This window comes from Cygnus atratus, chromosome 5, assembly GCF_013377495.2.
Source record: "Cygnus atratus isolate AKBS03 ecotype Queensland, Australia chromosome 5, CAtr_DNAZoo_HiC_assembly, whole genome shotgun sequence".
NCBI lineage: Eukaryota > Metazoa > Chordata > Aves > Anseriformes > Anatidae > Cygnus > Cygnus atratus.
Genome location: NC_066366.1, coordinates 20,236,047 through 20,253,559, shown reverse-complemented (window position 1 = coordinate 20,253,559; position 17,513 = coordinate 20,236,047). Strand labels below are relative to the sequence as shown.

General features: G+C 35.8%; 1 protein-coding gene across 5 annotated transcripts in view; it reads left to right on the top strand.

Annotated features, from left to right (window-relative positions):
* The window catches only part of NPAS3 (neuronal PAS domain protein 3), a 624,784-nt gene that overhangs the window by 549,756 nt on the left and 57,515 nt on the right, over positions 1–17,513 (top strand). For all 5 annotated transcript variants that reach the window (XM_050710846.1, XM_035552119.2, XM_035552117.2 and 2 more), the window contains one exon: positions 12,348–12,466. In XM_050710846.1, coding sequence (XP_050566803.1) covers positions 12,348–12,466 — 119 coding nt within the window. The remainder of the gene's footprint in view (positions 1–12,347; positions 12,467–17,513) is intronic.

Sequence of the window (17,513 nt, the reverse complement as noted above, 5' to 3'; positions counted from 1 at the left end):
CACCCTAATAAAGCAAGAATCCTAGTTAAAATATGTAATATTTATTATCCATTGGAAGGGATGCATATGGATGTGCTTTTCAAATTTCAAATTGAAATCATCTGCAGTGGTACTCTTCAAGGACAGAAGGGTTAGCTGGCACACAGGTGGGAGAAGAGTTGCTCATTAGGGAAGGTTTGTTATATGGTAACGTATAATTAAGGTAACGGTCACAGCCTGTGTGACAGCAAACACTCTGGCAGTCGTTTGATTGCTGTCTGGGTCAGGAGATCAGCTCTTTCTACAAGATGTATCCACATTAGTGTGTTAGTGAACAGGTTAGAAAGCAAATTACAGCTGCCTTTCTTAGGCATATTACTGTTGAGGCTCATCTTTTTTTTTTTTAACTGTACATCAGCAGTTAATATGGCTTCTGAAGACTTCATGTGACAGGTTAGGCATTTATCCTTTGAGTAAACAGTAATCATGGTGTGAAGAAAGTGGGGCATTGGAGATTTTTCCCATTCTTTGAGAATTCCATTCTTCCTTTTTAGTTTGCTCCAAGGGCTCTTTGGGGATACATATATTAAGCCCTTTAAATAGTTCATAATAAATCTTTGTCTCAGGCTGATTCTGACAGTTTTTTAAAGAGTCTTTTAAGAGAGAATCCTCAATCATTCGTTAATCCATGGGGTGATCTTCAGACTTGGAGGAAAAAGAAACAGTGCAAGCTCCAGGGTTGCAAAAATACAATGTAGAAAAATTTTAACTCAGAAAAACTCAGGAAATACTGTACTATAGAAGTTTCACCAATCATACAGTGTTCTGTTTGTGTCTAAATGATTGTTCTACAAGTTACTTGGTTAGCAAACACTGGAGATAGAAAAATGAGATTTAAAAAAAAAAAAAGTATTGTTATTGATCCTCTTCTGATTATTATCTTGATTTTGGCTTTTATCACTTAAAGTTTGAATTGAAAGGGTGTTATGGGAAAAAGAAGCCATTCTCATTGTTAAAATAAAGCAAATAAACAGAAGTAACATTCCTTATGTTAAGCATTTATTATTCAAGGCTCGTGATAAATCTGCCAAAATACCTGCACAGTGGGTTGATTTTTAAAATGCTGTTTCCTGTGTAATATGACAGATTCTGATTGTGTCTGTCAAAAACCCTCTTAACTCCACAGTGCAAAATAAATAAAGAAAGGGGAAAAATAATAAAAGAAAGATGTCCAGTTCATTTGTTTTCAGCAAATAATGTGAATGAGTTGCTTTCTAAGAATTATGCATGGCTGCAGTCCACTGGAGCTACTGTTAGGTATTTGTTGTAAGCAGACTTAAGTCTGTCACTTTTGGAGATACTTGTTCTCAATTCTTGTTGAATTTCAATGGCATGGTGTTTGTCATTATTTTAGGCATTTTTTTGAATTCTGCATAAGCAAAGAAATCTATAAAGGCTAATTTATCTATAGTAGGAGAAGCCTCATAATGCATCTTAGGAGCGTTGTTGCCCTATTTGTACTTAATATGCTGCCCTGAGGAGAAAATGCTGTAACAGGAAAAGGGAAGGAATAGTAATAAAGGACAAAGCTATAGGGAAGCATGGATAGTTTGACTTCTCATGCCTTCTGCAGCCACGAAAGTGTATTGGAGGTGGACTGCTGCTGGTTGCATTACCAACCTAGCAGTGCATCCCAATAATATCAGCTGCTATTCCTCTGTCAGCAGAATTAGCAGCCTGTCTGGTTCTGCCTAGCCTGGACCAGGTCATGGAGTTTCTGTATGACAGATGAGAGAGAACAGTTGCAGTTATATTAGTCGTGCAGTAGTAGAAATGGTCCTAGCATTCTGAAACAAATTTGGATGCACAGTGCTGAGGACATAAGTATTTTCATGTTTAAGTAATGGTTCTATTCACAGGATATTTTTAAGTGTTACTTGTTTGTGGCAAGGGATGGGAAAGCCTTTAGTGTCGTTGTTCTTCTTCTTCTTCCATTATTTTTTTCTATAAAAATATAGCATTAGCCAAACTTTTTTTTTTTTGACAGAGATAATTAAATTCTGTCTAAGTATATGAAACGATACATTTTCTGACATTTTAAAAGTGTTGTTTGACTGTCTTATGAACTATGTAGCCGTGCAGCTGGAGAAAGTTGTTCATAAGGTACATTAGGAAAAGACTTTCTACACATCCTGCAAAATCTGCAGTATTTTCATTTATTCCCCAAAGAATCTGCATTTTATCATGACAGTTTCCCAGGGTCAAGGAGTTAGCACCATACCTGTTGCTGCTGTCCAGTAATGAAGTTATCTGTGAGCCAAACATTAAACCCTATGGGGAAAAACCTTCTCACCATTTATATTTGTTCTTTCCCTCAACTGTATAAGGTTTTTAAGCCTGACTTGGTTTTGATTATTGAACTGTTCTAAATTACCTTAAAAGTTGTTTTATAAAGAAGACAGTTTCTTGTCATCAATACTTCAAAATACTTGTGAAGTACCAGTTTGCATTTGAAACACATCTGGAGAAAGTTCAGACTTGGAAAAGGGAACAGTTTGGTTGAGCCCATATGACTGAATTCCAAAGAACAGGATGGAAACCTGTTTGCAGTTTTAAACAGGAAATCACTAATAGCAAACATGAATCCAGATACTTGCTGTGTTTGAAAAAACAAAAGGTCAAATGATGCCAGTCTTGCCACCTTTTTTCACCAATTTCACTGTACAAACAAAGCGGTAGATCAGGTGGTCCTCTGTTTGTTGTTACTAAACCAGTAAGTGTTTGCCATTAGTAATGATCACTCTGTCTTTGCACATGTATGCTTGCTTGGTTTAAACATGTGCCCAGTAGCTCCGTACTACCCCAGAAAGGTTATACAGCAAGGTTACACAATTTGTGCAAAGTGATTTTTTGGCAGGATTCTGTACACATTGATACAGCAATTCAGGACATACTAGCAACCAGCTACTGCCCCTTGGTTAGGCTGCATGGAAGATTCATGTATATAAAATAGTGTATTAAAGTAAACTTACAAAAGCAAAGAGCAATCATTGCAAATGTAATTTTTTCTTCCTCTTTGGGATTCTAATTTTAAAAGCATTAAAGAAGACAGCTGCTCATGCTGTGATATGCGCTAAACAGCCTGAAGGATGGAAAAAAATATATTTGTAGCTCATAATAACTATTGACCTTTCTGATATACAATGTTCTCTGTGTTAGCTATTCTGTTCTATCAACAGTGAAGATTGAACATGACTTTTTAATAGAAAACATGGGGTTTCAAGCTGCTTTCACAAAGGTGTTTATGTATTGTTATTTTGTATTGTAGTACAAAGACTAAGTCCTGATGCCCTTTGTCTGACATCATGTTTGTCATAAAAAAGCCCCACTGTTACTGACTGTTTTATATGAGGAATTGGCTCGTAACCATTTTATAGTCATGATAAAAGCATTGCTCCACTAGATCCAGAACACGGGTATTGAAAATAGAATCCCCAAAATATCCCAGCAGCACAAAAGGTATTTTCCAAAGAAATAGTTTCCTCAAGTGGCTATATTTACAGGGGTATTCCACTAAGATTTAAAACACTCACTCCTTGTATTTGTACTGTTTGTTCCTTGGCATACACAGTCTGCTACATAACAGCTTTTGCTGGATGTCATGTGCTCTCAAAGACTATCTTTATGATACCCCATTTTTTCTCTTGAACTTTCCTGCTGCTTAGTTGCTGAGCACAGAAACATCCACTAGCAGCAGCTTGACTTTGACACTCGCGTATGTTTCCCTGGAGAGGGATCATACACACATCGCCTGTGAGCAGCATGAGGTAACTCGCCTGCTCTTCTTTCCCTCAGGGAAAAGCTTCACCAAAAAGCACCTCCCATTTGGCACATGAAAATCTGGAAAGCAACCTCTTTATTGTGCTTTTTAAGCCCAAGCAGGCTGGCAATGTTAGGCAACATCAGAAGGTACATTTTAATGTTTGTTGAGGGTTTTTTTTATGCCATGTGCTGGGAAGGTACTTTAGTGGGCCATTATTGGCAGCTCTGAACCACAGTTATTTTCACAGCTATGCTCTGGAGTGTCAGCTAATGATTCACAAGTTACCAGGCAAGAGCAGAAAACTAGCAAGAGAGGAAAAAATACCCTCAGCTGATCCTTCTAGGGCATGAAAGAGGGGGACCAGCAACAGCATTTAATGGCAGTTTTGTGCTGAAATAAAATGTTCAAAATTATTTATAAGAACTTGCTCAGTGAAGATAGAGATCATATAGGTTGTGCACACCAGCCACATCTCAAAGACAGTTTAGAGTCTAGTTTTTTGCTCCTTACAGGCCCATGAAGCTCTCAGGGAATTCAGTGAAGTTTTTACCCTTAAAACTAGACAGGATATGTTTTTTCCTAGCTGTTTCCTTATTTCCCAGTTTCCTTTCTCCATACCCCCTCCCGAATGCAGTATAAATGTGCTATTACTATTATTATGTGTGTACCTTTCCTAGCCATTGGATTTGTTCTGTTTAAAACTTTATTAGAACTCTTCCAACATAAGTAAATGATAAGTAAATGATACCACTATGATAGTTTTCTTTGGGACTGTCACTGAACCTTGAAAATTTATGTGTGTTGCTAACCTCACATGAAACCAAGCCAAGAGGTCAGGTCAGATTATTCATTCCTTAGCTTAAAATAAATTAGCTTTAAATCTAAAAGCATAGAAGGAAGTTTGAGCTTCATGTGCAGTATGGTTTATGTACCACTCACTCACTAGACCATAACAGCTCTTTTAGAGTTGTTCCGGTCTATTGGATGAATGTGGATACATTTGCAAGTGCTTAGATAATGGATTGAAACCCAGTAGACTGTAACATTTCCAAAGAGTTTCAGAGTTAAAGTTTCCTACCATGGTTACTTCTTTTAATAGCAAATCTTTATTATGTTGTTTTCAAACAGGAAAAAAAAAAAAAAAAACCTCTACGTGTATTTCATAGATCATTGAACTACCAAAATTTGTTGTAAAATCTGTCTTTCAATGTTATAGGAGAAACAAAAATCTTATTCATTGCTTTGTCCTGGCAGCACTTTATTTATAGCTCTATACTGGCACCTAACTCATTCTATATTTTACCAGATATATAAAGAATTCTGTGGGATAAAGATTACACGGGAAGTAAATTGCATGTGGTGGGAATTAATAGGCTGATAAGACGTATTTCTAGACTAGAAGAAATGGAAGAAGCAGCAGCAGAAGAAAGGAAGTTTTGAGAGGCTTTAGAGTAATACTTTGTCCAATAAAGAGTAGTTAGATCACTTTGGTTCTGCAAGAATAGTGGAACATTCCAAAATTTCTCAGTAGATTAAGAAGGAAAGTCTATCAGTGAGTTTTTACTCTAGTTTGTCCCACATAACTACATTCAGTACATGGGACTAGTCTGGATTAAAAAAAAAAAAAAAAAGGCAGGGTAAGCTCGTTATTGTTATATATTGTTATATTGTCCTATATTGTTATAGGACAGCAGTTCAAAATATGGCTTATGCAGGTGCATTGTTCTAGATGCCCAGAATATAATATTCACATAGTAGTGTTTGCACTTGCAAAATCTGCAAACTGAGCATTAGCAATCACAGACAAATGAACTTTACTCATTAAAGTTGTGTTGTGTATGTGTGTTAGTATGTGAAACTATAATTGAATTTGTGACTAACCCCATGCACACATTTCCTTATTCATTTGTAAAAGAGTGTTAGGATCCTTTAGATTATTCTGGCGTACTTTTGCCATAAAAGTAGTTAGTGTTAAGTCTGGTTTATTTTGGGGAACAACACAAGCACATTTCAATTGTTGGTGTAACCACATATACCAGACTGAATTGTGGCATGTGCAATCAAAGCCCTAAGGAAGAGACACAAGATACTAGAAATGATAAAATAGTAATCAGGAGCTTGACTGAAGTCTTTTCATAGCATTACTAATTACTTATATAGGAGCTAGGCCAAACTCTTATGGCTTAAGTTGCTTAATTGGTCACTCAGAATTCATCCCTGAAATGAATGTTCTACTTAACGTATTTCTATTAGTTTGTCCCATTGAATTTTATATAGTCAAGCATTGAGATTTTCACTACTTCCTTCAGAGGAAGTTTTCAACATATCAAAAAAACAGGATTAACTATGTAAATTAACAATACTAATCATGCTCTGTCGTGGCCAGGCAGTTCAAGTTAACATATTTCTTTGTAATTCTAAGCTCTTGTAAATCCACAGTGCAGGAGACAGATCAGATATTAAACCTGTTCTACCTTTTTGGCTGTTGTATCTAAATTCACTGCTACTCCACTGATTTTTCAGAATGCACGTACTTTTATCACATTGAAGACAGAGGCTGCATGTATCTGAGCTAGTCACTTTTTCTCCCAGTTTTTGCTTAACGTATGCTCCTTCAAATGTGAACTGTAGCCTTGTAATTACAGATTTGAGTTATAAAAATAATCACATGTGTATAAATATAGACATTGTTGAAAATGTAAAAATTATGAAAGAAATATACATAAGGCTTCAATATCAAATTATTTGTAAGAATTAAATATTTTATATAATGACAATCTAACTGAACTAACCTGAGATACCAGCTCATCCCATCACTTGCTGGTTTGGAAAACTTGGAGGGATACGGAAAACAACAACAACAAAACAACCACCACCAACAACAAAAGACCACTAAAAGAAACAGCCTTCAAGAGAAGTCTGATAGGGTTTAAAGTTTTTATGCCTTCAAGTTTCTAATAGGCTTATAGGTCATGAAAAGTGAATTGTCTTCATCTTGGAGGTAGAATGACAAAAAAAGAACGGTTATCTTGGCTGAAAACATTACTTAGCAATAAGTTCTTTAGAGGAAGTCATTGTTCTTTCCATTTATTTTGGAGAAGCTGCCTTGAGCCTTCCCCTTCTCAGTGAGGCTTTGGCTAGTACCCAGTAGTATTCCCATCGTATAACGGAAAGATGAGAACTAAGTCACCAAAAGCCTAGGGTCCAATTCTTAAGTTCTTCAGCTTTTCAGTATATAGCAAAACTGAAAAGTTAAGAGTCTTAACAAGTTCTATACAAGTACTATGAATTCCTCCAAGATCAAAATCTGGTTAGTCTGTTCCTGTTCATAACTGGGACAGCTTACAGCAAAAATATTATTCCTACAGTTTATACCTGTTAGTACTGTGTAATAGTATCGCCTTGGAAGAATGAACTAGCCTCTTCTATGCCGCCTACAACATTAATGAAATAGTTCACATAGTCTTCCATTTTGCAAGATTCTGAACAAACCAGTATGAGACATGTATAGAAGTTGTTAGCTCTGTGCCCACCAGCCCTCTTCAGGTACACCTTAGTCATTCATCCAAATAGTCCAAGAGTCTTCAGGACCTTTGCTAGACCAAGTTTTAGCTTCCAGTATTTGCCCATGTTCAGCCTGCAATCAGATTGAACCCATTTCACTTAAAACCATGCATTTGCACATATGCTAACAATAATTTCATAGTAACTTGCACTTACTAGGAATAAATTGTCTTAACTTGAAGCTTTTGAATTGTATTTGCTGGGCTAGTAGGTAGAAAAATTAGTCTTTTAGCTTGTAAAATGATCAAATTTGATCAGTAAGTTACTAAGAGAGAATGAGCTTGGAAATGGTACTTTTTTGAGAGTCACATTTGTGATTAAAAACACACTTTAAGAGGCAATATAAGAAAACAGGACAGTTAACTGTCCAAGGTTAAATTTTCCTAGGAAGTCCTTTAATGCCTGATTACAGGCAATAAACTGCACAAAAGAAATAGAAGTATTTGCAAAGATGCATCTAGTCTGACTGAAAACCATAGTTTTATATTACCTAATTATTCATCTTAATATGATGATTCTCAGTTGCCTGTGCAAAGAATTATCAGAATTTAAGAAATATGTGAAGTGGTTTGCAAGTGTAGAAGATGACATGAGAAGAGCACTCCCTTTTTATTACTATTTTGTATGTTCTCTTATTTCTCTTTTAAGAGCTGTATATATGGTGTTTGAAAATGTCTCTTAAAAACTGCATAGGCACCTGTTTTAAGGAAGATAAATTCATACCAAGTAAAAACTTCCTGAAATGATACCAAATCCAGAATTTCCTGTGCGTTAAGCCATAAGTCTTTTTCCCACCAGCCCACTCAAATTCCCTGTTAGTGTGTGGTTTTCCATCTGTAACTTCTGGTCCTCCTAAGAATGAGAAGCCTATCTTTTATCTGTTTGTCATGCAAAAAAAATGCTATTTTTCTCCTCTCAATTATTTTTAATGCATGTGAGGGGAAAAAAAAAAAAAAAAAAAAAAAAAACAGAAGTTGGTGAATATTTATTCAGGCTGCTTTGGCAGCATTTTGTTATTTAAGACATAAATCAAATTTGGAACAACTTCTTTCCTGGGGGACAAATTGTTTATCTGAATTTGAATGTGCTTGTGAATCAGTCATAGAGATGATACTTGTGCTATAGCTGTGTAATAGCAATTATTTGCATTGTTTTGCTCTATAGCATGAAGTTAGGCTGCACACAGATGCTGGAGTACATCTGCGGATCATTGCAGGATCAGAGCCATGAACCTCATTCCTCCAAATAATTATGTGCATGTTTATCTCTCAATGCACATTCCACCAATGTCAGAAGAACTCTTCCAGCATATAAAGTTAAATGATAAATGACTGTTTTGTGGGGTCCAAGCCCAAGATTATTCCCAATCCAAAGCCCATTGAAGGCTCAGAGCTGCAATGCTGGTTCACAAAGAATGACTTAGGAAGAGTTAACTACATAATTTTGTGAATTGGTCACTAGTTCATACTATCTCCTCATTTGTTTCTGTGGTTCTTAATTAAGGTTTTAACATTTATGGCACTTTTGTATGGGTATAGGGGTTGCAGTTTTATGCCCTTCAAAACAGACAATACACTCTTTGTGTCCAAAAGTCTCGTACTGCTTTAGCAGCTTTGGGAGTGGAAAGAAAAGAGGTTTATTCCTTTAGTAGTACCTGACGAAGAAATTTAAGGACACACAAAGGCAAGCACTTTCCCAACAGAGTACACAATTACCTGTTTTGCAAAGACAATCCAGACTTACTTTTTATACTTCCAATCTTGACAGTGTATTGTGCTTTCATTCACACGCAGTGAGCATTGACTTTTATCATATTATTAGCATTCTAAACTCACAGTTTCAGAGGTTTATAACTCAACAGTAGCTTTAGACTCAGGAAATTCAGCCCAGGAGCACTATTTTTCAGTACAAAAGACAGCTTCAGTAACTACAGTATCAAGTAGAGTGGACCTTGTTTATTTCAGGCTTTTTTTAAGAGTATAAGATTACAAATTATAAACAGAACAACAACTGAAAACCAACTTCTTGAAAAATGAATTGTTACGGAGTTTCATTCTGATATTCCTCAGATTGCTAGCCTCCTTCGACATAATTCGAAAAAAATGAAAAGGCTGAGGGATAAGCATTTAAGATCAACTCCTCAGAACTCATGATGGACCACATTCCATATATTCCTGTGCAAATCTCATTGACATCCATAGATGTGTTCTGTACAGATCCTATTTTTAAAATCTTGCATGCATAATCACAGTTAGCATTGTTACAGTATCTACCAGGGCTGGGTGCAACTCTGAATGCAGATTTGTACTAACAGCCCCAATGGTTCTCTGCTGAGAGAAATTCAGAAAGCTGTTCATAAGCTGTTCTGGACTTTTAGGTAACTAATCCCATCTCACACATACACTCTCAGGTACCTTTTGTTAAAGAAAATCAAACGCTTCAGAATACATATTTATATGATGTTCACTGTTCCACTACGCTGGATAAATTATATGCATTTTATAGCATTCACTTACAGAGATATTTAGGTTTTGTACCAGTTATAGTAACAGCAAACTAATGTTAAGCTCATGATATAAGGTGGCATAAGCCCAGAAAATGTCAATTCCATATACATGGTACCAGATGTTAGCTGTTTTCCTTTCTTTCATAAATCTGTATGAAAGGGAATTTTTAATTTTGATTTCTTGGGCATGGTACATATGTATTACAGCCAGATCATTTTTCAAGCATGAGATATTGTCTATTTAATTAATGTTAGTTCTATGTGTTTAGGTAATTACCATTAGAACACATGAGGACATATTGTACTTATTGCTTGTGCTAGAGCGTAATGTGCTGGACTACAACAGCTACACTTGTTAACCTGATTTTAGCGTTTCTTCACACAGCAGGAAGCACCCATGCTGTGGTTTCTTAATGTACTCTTTAAGTACTGCACTGGAGAGTACTGTGTAATAATAATAATAATTAATAATGATCCTAATCTTGCCAGTACTGCTACTAGCCTGGTGACCCTGGTTGCAGTTTCAGGGTTCCACTACCCTGTGCCCTGAAACACGTATCTTTCCTTTCAGAATTTCATTTCTTAGGTGATATTGCTGAACAGAGATGAATTTTTTGAGGACGGGTTTTTTGCATGGATTCTGATAGCTTCACATTTGTTCAGGTCTCCAAGGACCAGCACCAATAAATGTGAAAGAGACAACAGCAGAATGGCATACTTTTCCATTTCCACCAGGATAAAAAAAATACTCTAAATTAGGTCTAACCTTAAATGTATAATCTGTCCTTGGAAGCAACAGAAGGAGAAAAAAAAAAAAAAAAAAGGAATATAGCATCTTCAAGCTCTTGGCATCCCTTACAAGAAAAAATTGGTTCTAAGGGTCTCTGATCTTGTGTTTTAGTAAAATAGAACTGCACGGCTGACTGACAGTTCTGATCTAAAGCATTTACGTTTAAGTTTTGATCTCTCTGCTTTTGATTAAAACTAATGAGCTCATTTAATTCAAAATGGGAATCTCTGATAAGAGAAATAAGGTTGATGTGATTGGATTAGAGGGGCAAATTAAACTCTTAGAGCAGAAGTTTGTGCTTATATAGTGTATTAAAAAGCTGTTGGCGTATTATGGCGTGTTAGATGATGAGAAAAATTTCATAGTAATTCATATTTAATCAGAAGAAATGAAAGTACTAAATATAACATGGCTCTGCTTTTCCCTTGAGTGATAAAGAGCTGTACATTTAAAATGACATCGAATTCATGCTCTCTAAAACAAAAAAATCTTGAGAGACACCAAAGAAAGGAGCACTGTTGTCAGTTATTTCATCACAATAGACCTGAAATGTCACAAACACAAGACAACGTGACCACATTAAAACAAGGACAATTCGATAAAATCCTTAGCTTAAAAACAAGGTTTGATGTTTCTGTTCACTGCATAACAAATGCTTATTAAGTGCTTGAATACTTTCTACTAGTAGCTGGGTTGGTTCTCCAAAACAATATCAGAATAACTTCAAAATAACTTTTTTTTTCAGCATTCATTACTTATTGAAAAAGAAAGTGAGTTAAGCTCCATTAATACCTGCTTATTGTAAGCCTACTCCAGAATTTTCCCATGAATGATATTTAAGGGAGGGGTAGGGAAGTGTTGGTTATCCGGGCAAAAAATAGCATTAATAAAGATTGTATAGGGAATATTTTGGTGCCAACTGTTCTTTTATCCACTATTTTATCACAGTTTATATTAAGAGTATTTGTTTATTATTTTTAAATGGTTACAGTTGAGGAAGTGAGAAGCATAAGTGAGATCTAAAGTTTCAAGGAGGATGTTGGACAACAAAAACATTCCATTAATGACTAATTAGTCACCAACAATTAAAAAGTATGATGCTGATGATAATCATCACCATCATCATAATGCCTCACTTACCTGAGTATTTTTGCCTGCAGGCTGCTTCAATTCTTTATTGATAATAATTAACCCTTAGTAATGGAGAAACCAAGGCAGCAGTGACTTATCGTAGATGTCACTGCAAGAAAGGAATGGAGTCTAGGGGATAAAGATCTGAAGAATTTGCAGCATCTTTCAGCAGATAGAATTGCCTCGGTGACGCTTTGCCTTTTCCAAAACTCTGAAGAAGTCCACAATTTTTAAAAAGATGCCATAACATGGCAAAATAATTCAAATCATAGCAAAATTGTGCAAGAAAGAGTTAATGATGCAAATCTCTGTTAAAAATTCTCTAGGAAAAAAAAAAAACCTTCAAAATGAGACTTACTGAGTATACATATATTTTTCAATTTATTTTTTTTTTGCTAAGTAAACGTTTTCTAAACGAGGTAAATTGATTACAACACTCTTAGCATCCATCAGTCATTTATTTTTAGTGAGTTCAAGGATTGCACCTGAAAAATAACTTAGAGGGGATGTATAAAATCTAAATTATGTGTATATGTATTTTTTCTATTCCCTAGTGGAATCTACAAGCCCCAGTTTACTAACCACTGACAACACTCTAGAGCGCTCTTTTTTCATCCGAATGAAATCTACACTGACCAAGCGAGGAGTGCACATCAAATCGTCAGGATACAAGGTAAGGATTGCACTGTAGCATGAAATATTGACGTCTTTAAATCATGTTCCTTTTAGTATCAGGGATACATTAATATTTAGAGGAAGGAACTATTTCACATTTGCATATGTTTCATTCCTTTTGTTAAAGAACGATTAGTACAGTATTTCCAGCCTACAGTTTGGTAGTGGTACTACACTTCCGTTAAATTGATTATTACAGTAAACATTGATTATAGCATGAAGGCCTTCAAAAGAGCAACACTTTCAGAGTAAATGTATATTTTACCAAAGAAGGTGGGTCACAGTAACATCACTTTTGCTTAGTGAAATTACTACTCATTTAGTTAGACTGTTAGTTTTTTGGGGGGGTTATGTGTTTTCTCAGAAAGGTAGAATTTCTCCATGCAGACAATTTTCTATTTAGGTTCACAGCTCTTCTGGCTGAAGAAAACAACAAGCCATAATGAGTACTTTTCCACCATTTGTCTTTCATTGTCTGTCTGAGGGGTATCTGCTGCTGGGGATCATATTTGCTGGATTTCTTACTCCTTTAAGATATGAAACTCTCTTGTTTCTTATCAGCAGTAATCTCATTTTTCTTCAGTCATATATCGCTTATAGTGCCTGTAGCTATCAGTGGCTTTGCAGTACACTAAAACTAGAAGCAATAGCACATTTTTAACATTGTCAACTTCTGGAATGAAATATGTCATCCATTAAGTATTATACAAGATAAAAGAGTGGTGCAAGGAAACATGTCTGAGAAAGTGTGTGTGTATTTAGAGAAGGTGCTCATCAACACTCATTTAAAAACTTTCAAAAGCATTTTTTTTTCAGTTTTCAGAGGAAGATTTAGAGGAGCTTTGAAGTGAAATTCCCCAATTCACTCATCCCCAAAAATTCTCTGTGAATATGACATCAAGGTAGTCTATCTGAGTAGTAAAACTCTCCTGGTAGAAATGCCTTTTTTGCAACCAAATGAATGAGAGTCCTTCTGTTGGATAGTTTCTGCATCAAGATGATTAAAGTAGTTGCTAATGGAATTTTAGGTACAAATGAACAGTTCCTTAAGACACCAAAAGTTATGAGCTGGTGACTGGTTAGCTGTCAGCACCTGAAAGAATGTATTCAGTACTTGTTCATACTGTCAGGTTTTCAAGTCTCAGAAGGTACAAGACTGGGAGTTGTACTACTAGTCTCAGGAGGAAGAAAAGGAATGAAGTGGTCAGGTTATGTGAGTTATATTCATTTTCATGGTTAAGCATGGTTTATCAGGTCTAGGCCAAAGTTAGATTGGCAGAGAACTTCAGTGGATATTTTTGCTGCAATAATAATGGGAAAAATTAGACAATTCATCTTTGGATTTTGCAGTCTGACAGTTTTGCCAAATGTAGGTGAGAAAACAAGGAAGGCACTTGAGTAACTTTGTCGTCTCTCTTCTTGGACTTCTGACAAACTTGTGCTAGTCCAGCACCAAAATAGGACACGGGATTGGTACACAAGTGGGTTTTTTACTTGTTACAGTACAGTTTTTGAAATTCTCAGTAGATCCTTTACTCAAGAAAGACACAGTAATGTCTATCATATAAATGTAATTTCTTTTCTCTTTTAAAACCTGTTGATGTCTCATGGAAACATTAAAAACCACAACTGATGAAATGAAATTTGAAAGATCAGATATCATTTTTGGGCAACTTCCCCTAGACACAAAGAATGCAGAAAAAGTAAAAATATAGTTTACAAAACTGTGTATAGCTAAAACATTCATTTTTTTTCCCAAACTTTTCCATGAGGAAGTAACAAGTCAAGATGAATAAAATTGCAGAAACAGTGTGCAAATCCTAGGCAGGTGCAGATACAGAGGTATAGTTCTTTGGCTTTTTGATGTTTAGGAAGATTTTGTAACTGACAGTGTTTGACTTCTGCTGTGTCCAATCACATAAATTGCACTTTGACAGTTTTTCAAAAACATGGTTATTGACACTCTGTGTTCTCTGGAATGATAATTATCTACAGCTTTGATGAGCCCCACTGCCTATTAAAACTGTATATTTATTTTAGATGAGTTGGATCGTGTTACTGTCTTCTTAGTGTACTAGGTGAGCATAATAAAACTCAACTGCTATAGTGAATGTCATTCATACTCTAAGGAAAGTTACCAACTTATTTATTGATTTATGAAAGTCCAGCACTAGAACGAACCTGAGGCCTCTAGAAATAGCTTAGGTATGTATTTTATAAAAATTAGTAAAGATCCATGAGCCTTATGGATGTACAGCTATAAGAAATTATCAAAGGGAAGAATAATTACATAATATCGGCAAAGCTCATGGGAAGAGCTGGCTGCATTCTGTGTCAGAGGGCCCTGGAAGACCTCCAGCCCTTATTCAGGAAGCAGTATGCCAGCTGGGGCCATGAGCAGCAGAGTTCCTGTGGGAAATCCTGGTGGAGCAGGCCGACTCAGGAGCTGCTGCCTCACACCTTCAGAATATACTGAGCACTGAATTTTCCCTTCCTCCTCATCTTCCCTTGAGCTCCTGTGTCATCATGGGAGGGTAACCATCCTAATCAAGCATCCAGACATACAACAGGAACAGTGTGCTGAGAAGTCCTTGTCTTATGTGAGTCAGGTTTTAGCTTTGCCAAGGGTACACAGTTCCCCATGGATTCAGTCCTCCAGCAGTGACAAAAATTTTGCATGTTTGTGAAATATTTTTTTCTTGTTTCAAACTCTTTCTGAACTCAGAAACCACATCTTCATTTTTCCCTTGCTTTGAGAAATGCTGATGAATGTTTTCTTTAGACAGCAAATGATTGAGGTGGTCCACAAGATGCTTAGGCAATTTTCAGAATGAGTGATCCCTGCCTCAGGAAAATCACATAAAATTGAAAACAGTCAGAGAACGAGATTGATTAATCATTTGGGTTGATCTAGTCAGGACTAATTTTCTATGAAAAGAAATGTGGGAACAAAAACCACACTAATAGACTTACAAAGATCCATATATGTATACCTCAAAGAGACTTTGTTCCAGACTGTTCTGACATGAGATGAACCCTGTTTATAGTCCCTTCCTGGACTGATTTAATTACTCTTGAATTATACCTAAAGATGGAGATAATGGTCTTCTTTCCATGAATGATATTACCTTAAAAGTCTGAAACAGGAAGGCTGCTACATGATTAATCCTACCTCTCTCCTTCCCTTTCATTTTTTTCCCAGCACTGTCCTAGAATGGGATTTTATTTATATTCTTAGTCTCAGAGCTTGTAGGATAAGAGCTTAGAAACAGTGCTAGAGAGCTATTCACTGTTCAGTGAGTAAATCTACAATCTTAAAAAAAAGTCAGATAAAATGTAGTCAGCTGACAAAACACATTGAAAACAAATAAAAGGAGAAAAATGGTAATTCCATTCACTGCAAAACTCAGAATGTATTACCATTACAACTGTTGTCTAAGATACATGATACAGAGACTTACTGTTTTTCTCTGCTGTAAATATATCACATCTTCCTTTTTCTTTTGTTGTTGTTGTTTTCAATAACAAATACTTTTGTATTTCATTTGGATTTTTGTTGTCTCCATTTTATCTCTTCTACTCGTTTTTCTCCTTTTGCAGGTTACAATTCTGTCCACTTAGCTTATTTCACCTTCAATGTTTCTGTTCTCTTACTTTCATACATATATGTCAAAGCAAATTTTAATTGAAAACTACTTTGTTCAAGTCCACTGATACATTTCCCACTATCCTATAGTATCCTATTATATTTTGTCATTTTTGTCATTGTTTTGTCATTTTTTCTTTCATGTCAGCTTGTGCTAGGATTTTCTTTGTTCAAACCTTTAGGGTCTGTTACTGGTCTCTTGAACAACGCATAATTAATGGGTTAAAGAAGTAGTCAGCACATCCAGATTCCCTAGTACTTTTACTGTCACCATGGCAATCTCTGAATTGGGATAACCAACATCTGCTGCCTCACCATCTCCCAGGAACCTGGCAATCAACCTTCTTGGCTATCCATCAGCAGAGAACAGGTCATCTTTAAAATCCTGTAGGCTGTAGAAATAGTTGGAGCAGTACTTTCTACCTGCTGTGCTACCTAGATGCCTCTTTTGGCCCACTCAGCATCAACAAGAAACAGCCTGCATGTTTCTTTCACTAAAGCATCAAAAACACTGCGGTCACAAGGCAACAAGTTCAGACAATTCAGTAACTGGAAGTAAATAGAGCAGCTATCATGCACTGAGCAAAATCTTACATATAACCTTAGACTTTGGAGCCTTATTATCGAGAAAAGAAATATTTGAAAGGTTGTTTGGATACCTGTCCGTGAAGTGAGTCTTTGGTGTCTTTCACGAGCACCCTGGGTTTGTGGGAAAGCACATACACAGTCTACAGAGATGAATGAAGTTGACTTTGTTTCAGCAGTGTGTGTGTATATATATATATATATGTACACGTATATATGTATATATATGACTTACAGGAGTTCTGAAATCCTTTAGTATGGCACAGAATTGTCAGTACTGGAGACAAGTGTAACCCCTGCATTGCTACTTCACAGAATCACAGCTCTTATCAATGCCAAAAGCAGGTATTTCCACCTACTTTTCCTGATGTTCTTCATATGTAACAGAACTTATTAGGGGAAATACACAAACTTAATCTCACCAAATTGCAATGAAGGGAGCAAAATTATCTTCATTCGTTATTTATTAAAGCACGAAGAACTGTTAAAACCAACACTATAATCTTACATACCAGTTGACATGCTGCATAAAATTAAGTAAATTGCTATATAAAAGTTTTGATTTAGCAAGCTTAGTTGAGAAAATTTGATGTGTTGTCACAAATCAAATGTCCACATTTCAGCAATGGAGGATTCAAATTTGGTTAGTTATGCCTCATACATCAATTACTGTATATCAAAATATTTTCAATATAACTTGAAAATGTGAGAAATATTTAAAACTCCATAAAAAAGTTTTCTCAAATTAGTCATTCTAGTTTACATGTATTCATATTTTTGTTTTGGTTAATGTTATCTTTCTATCATCTTATTT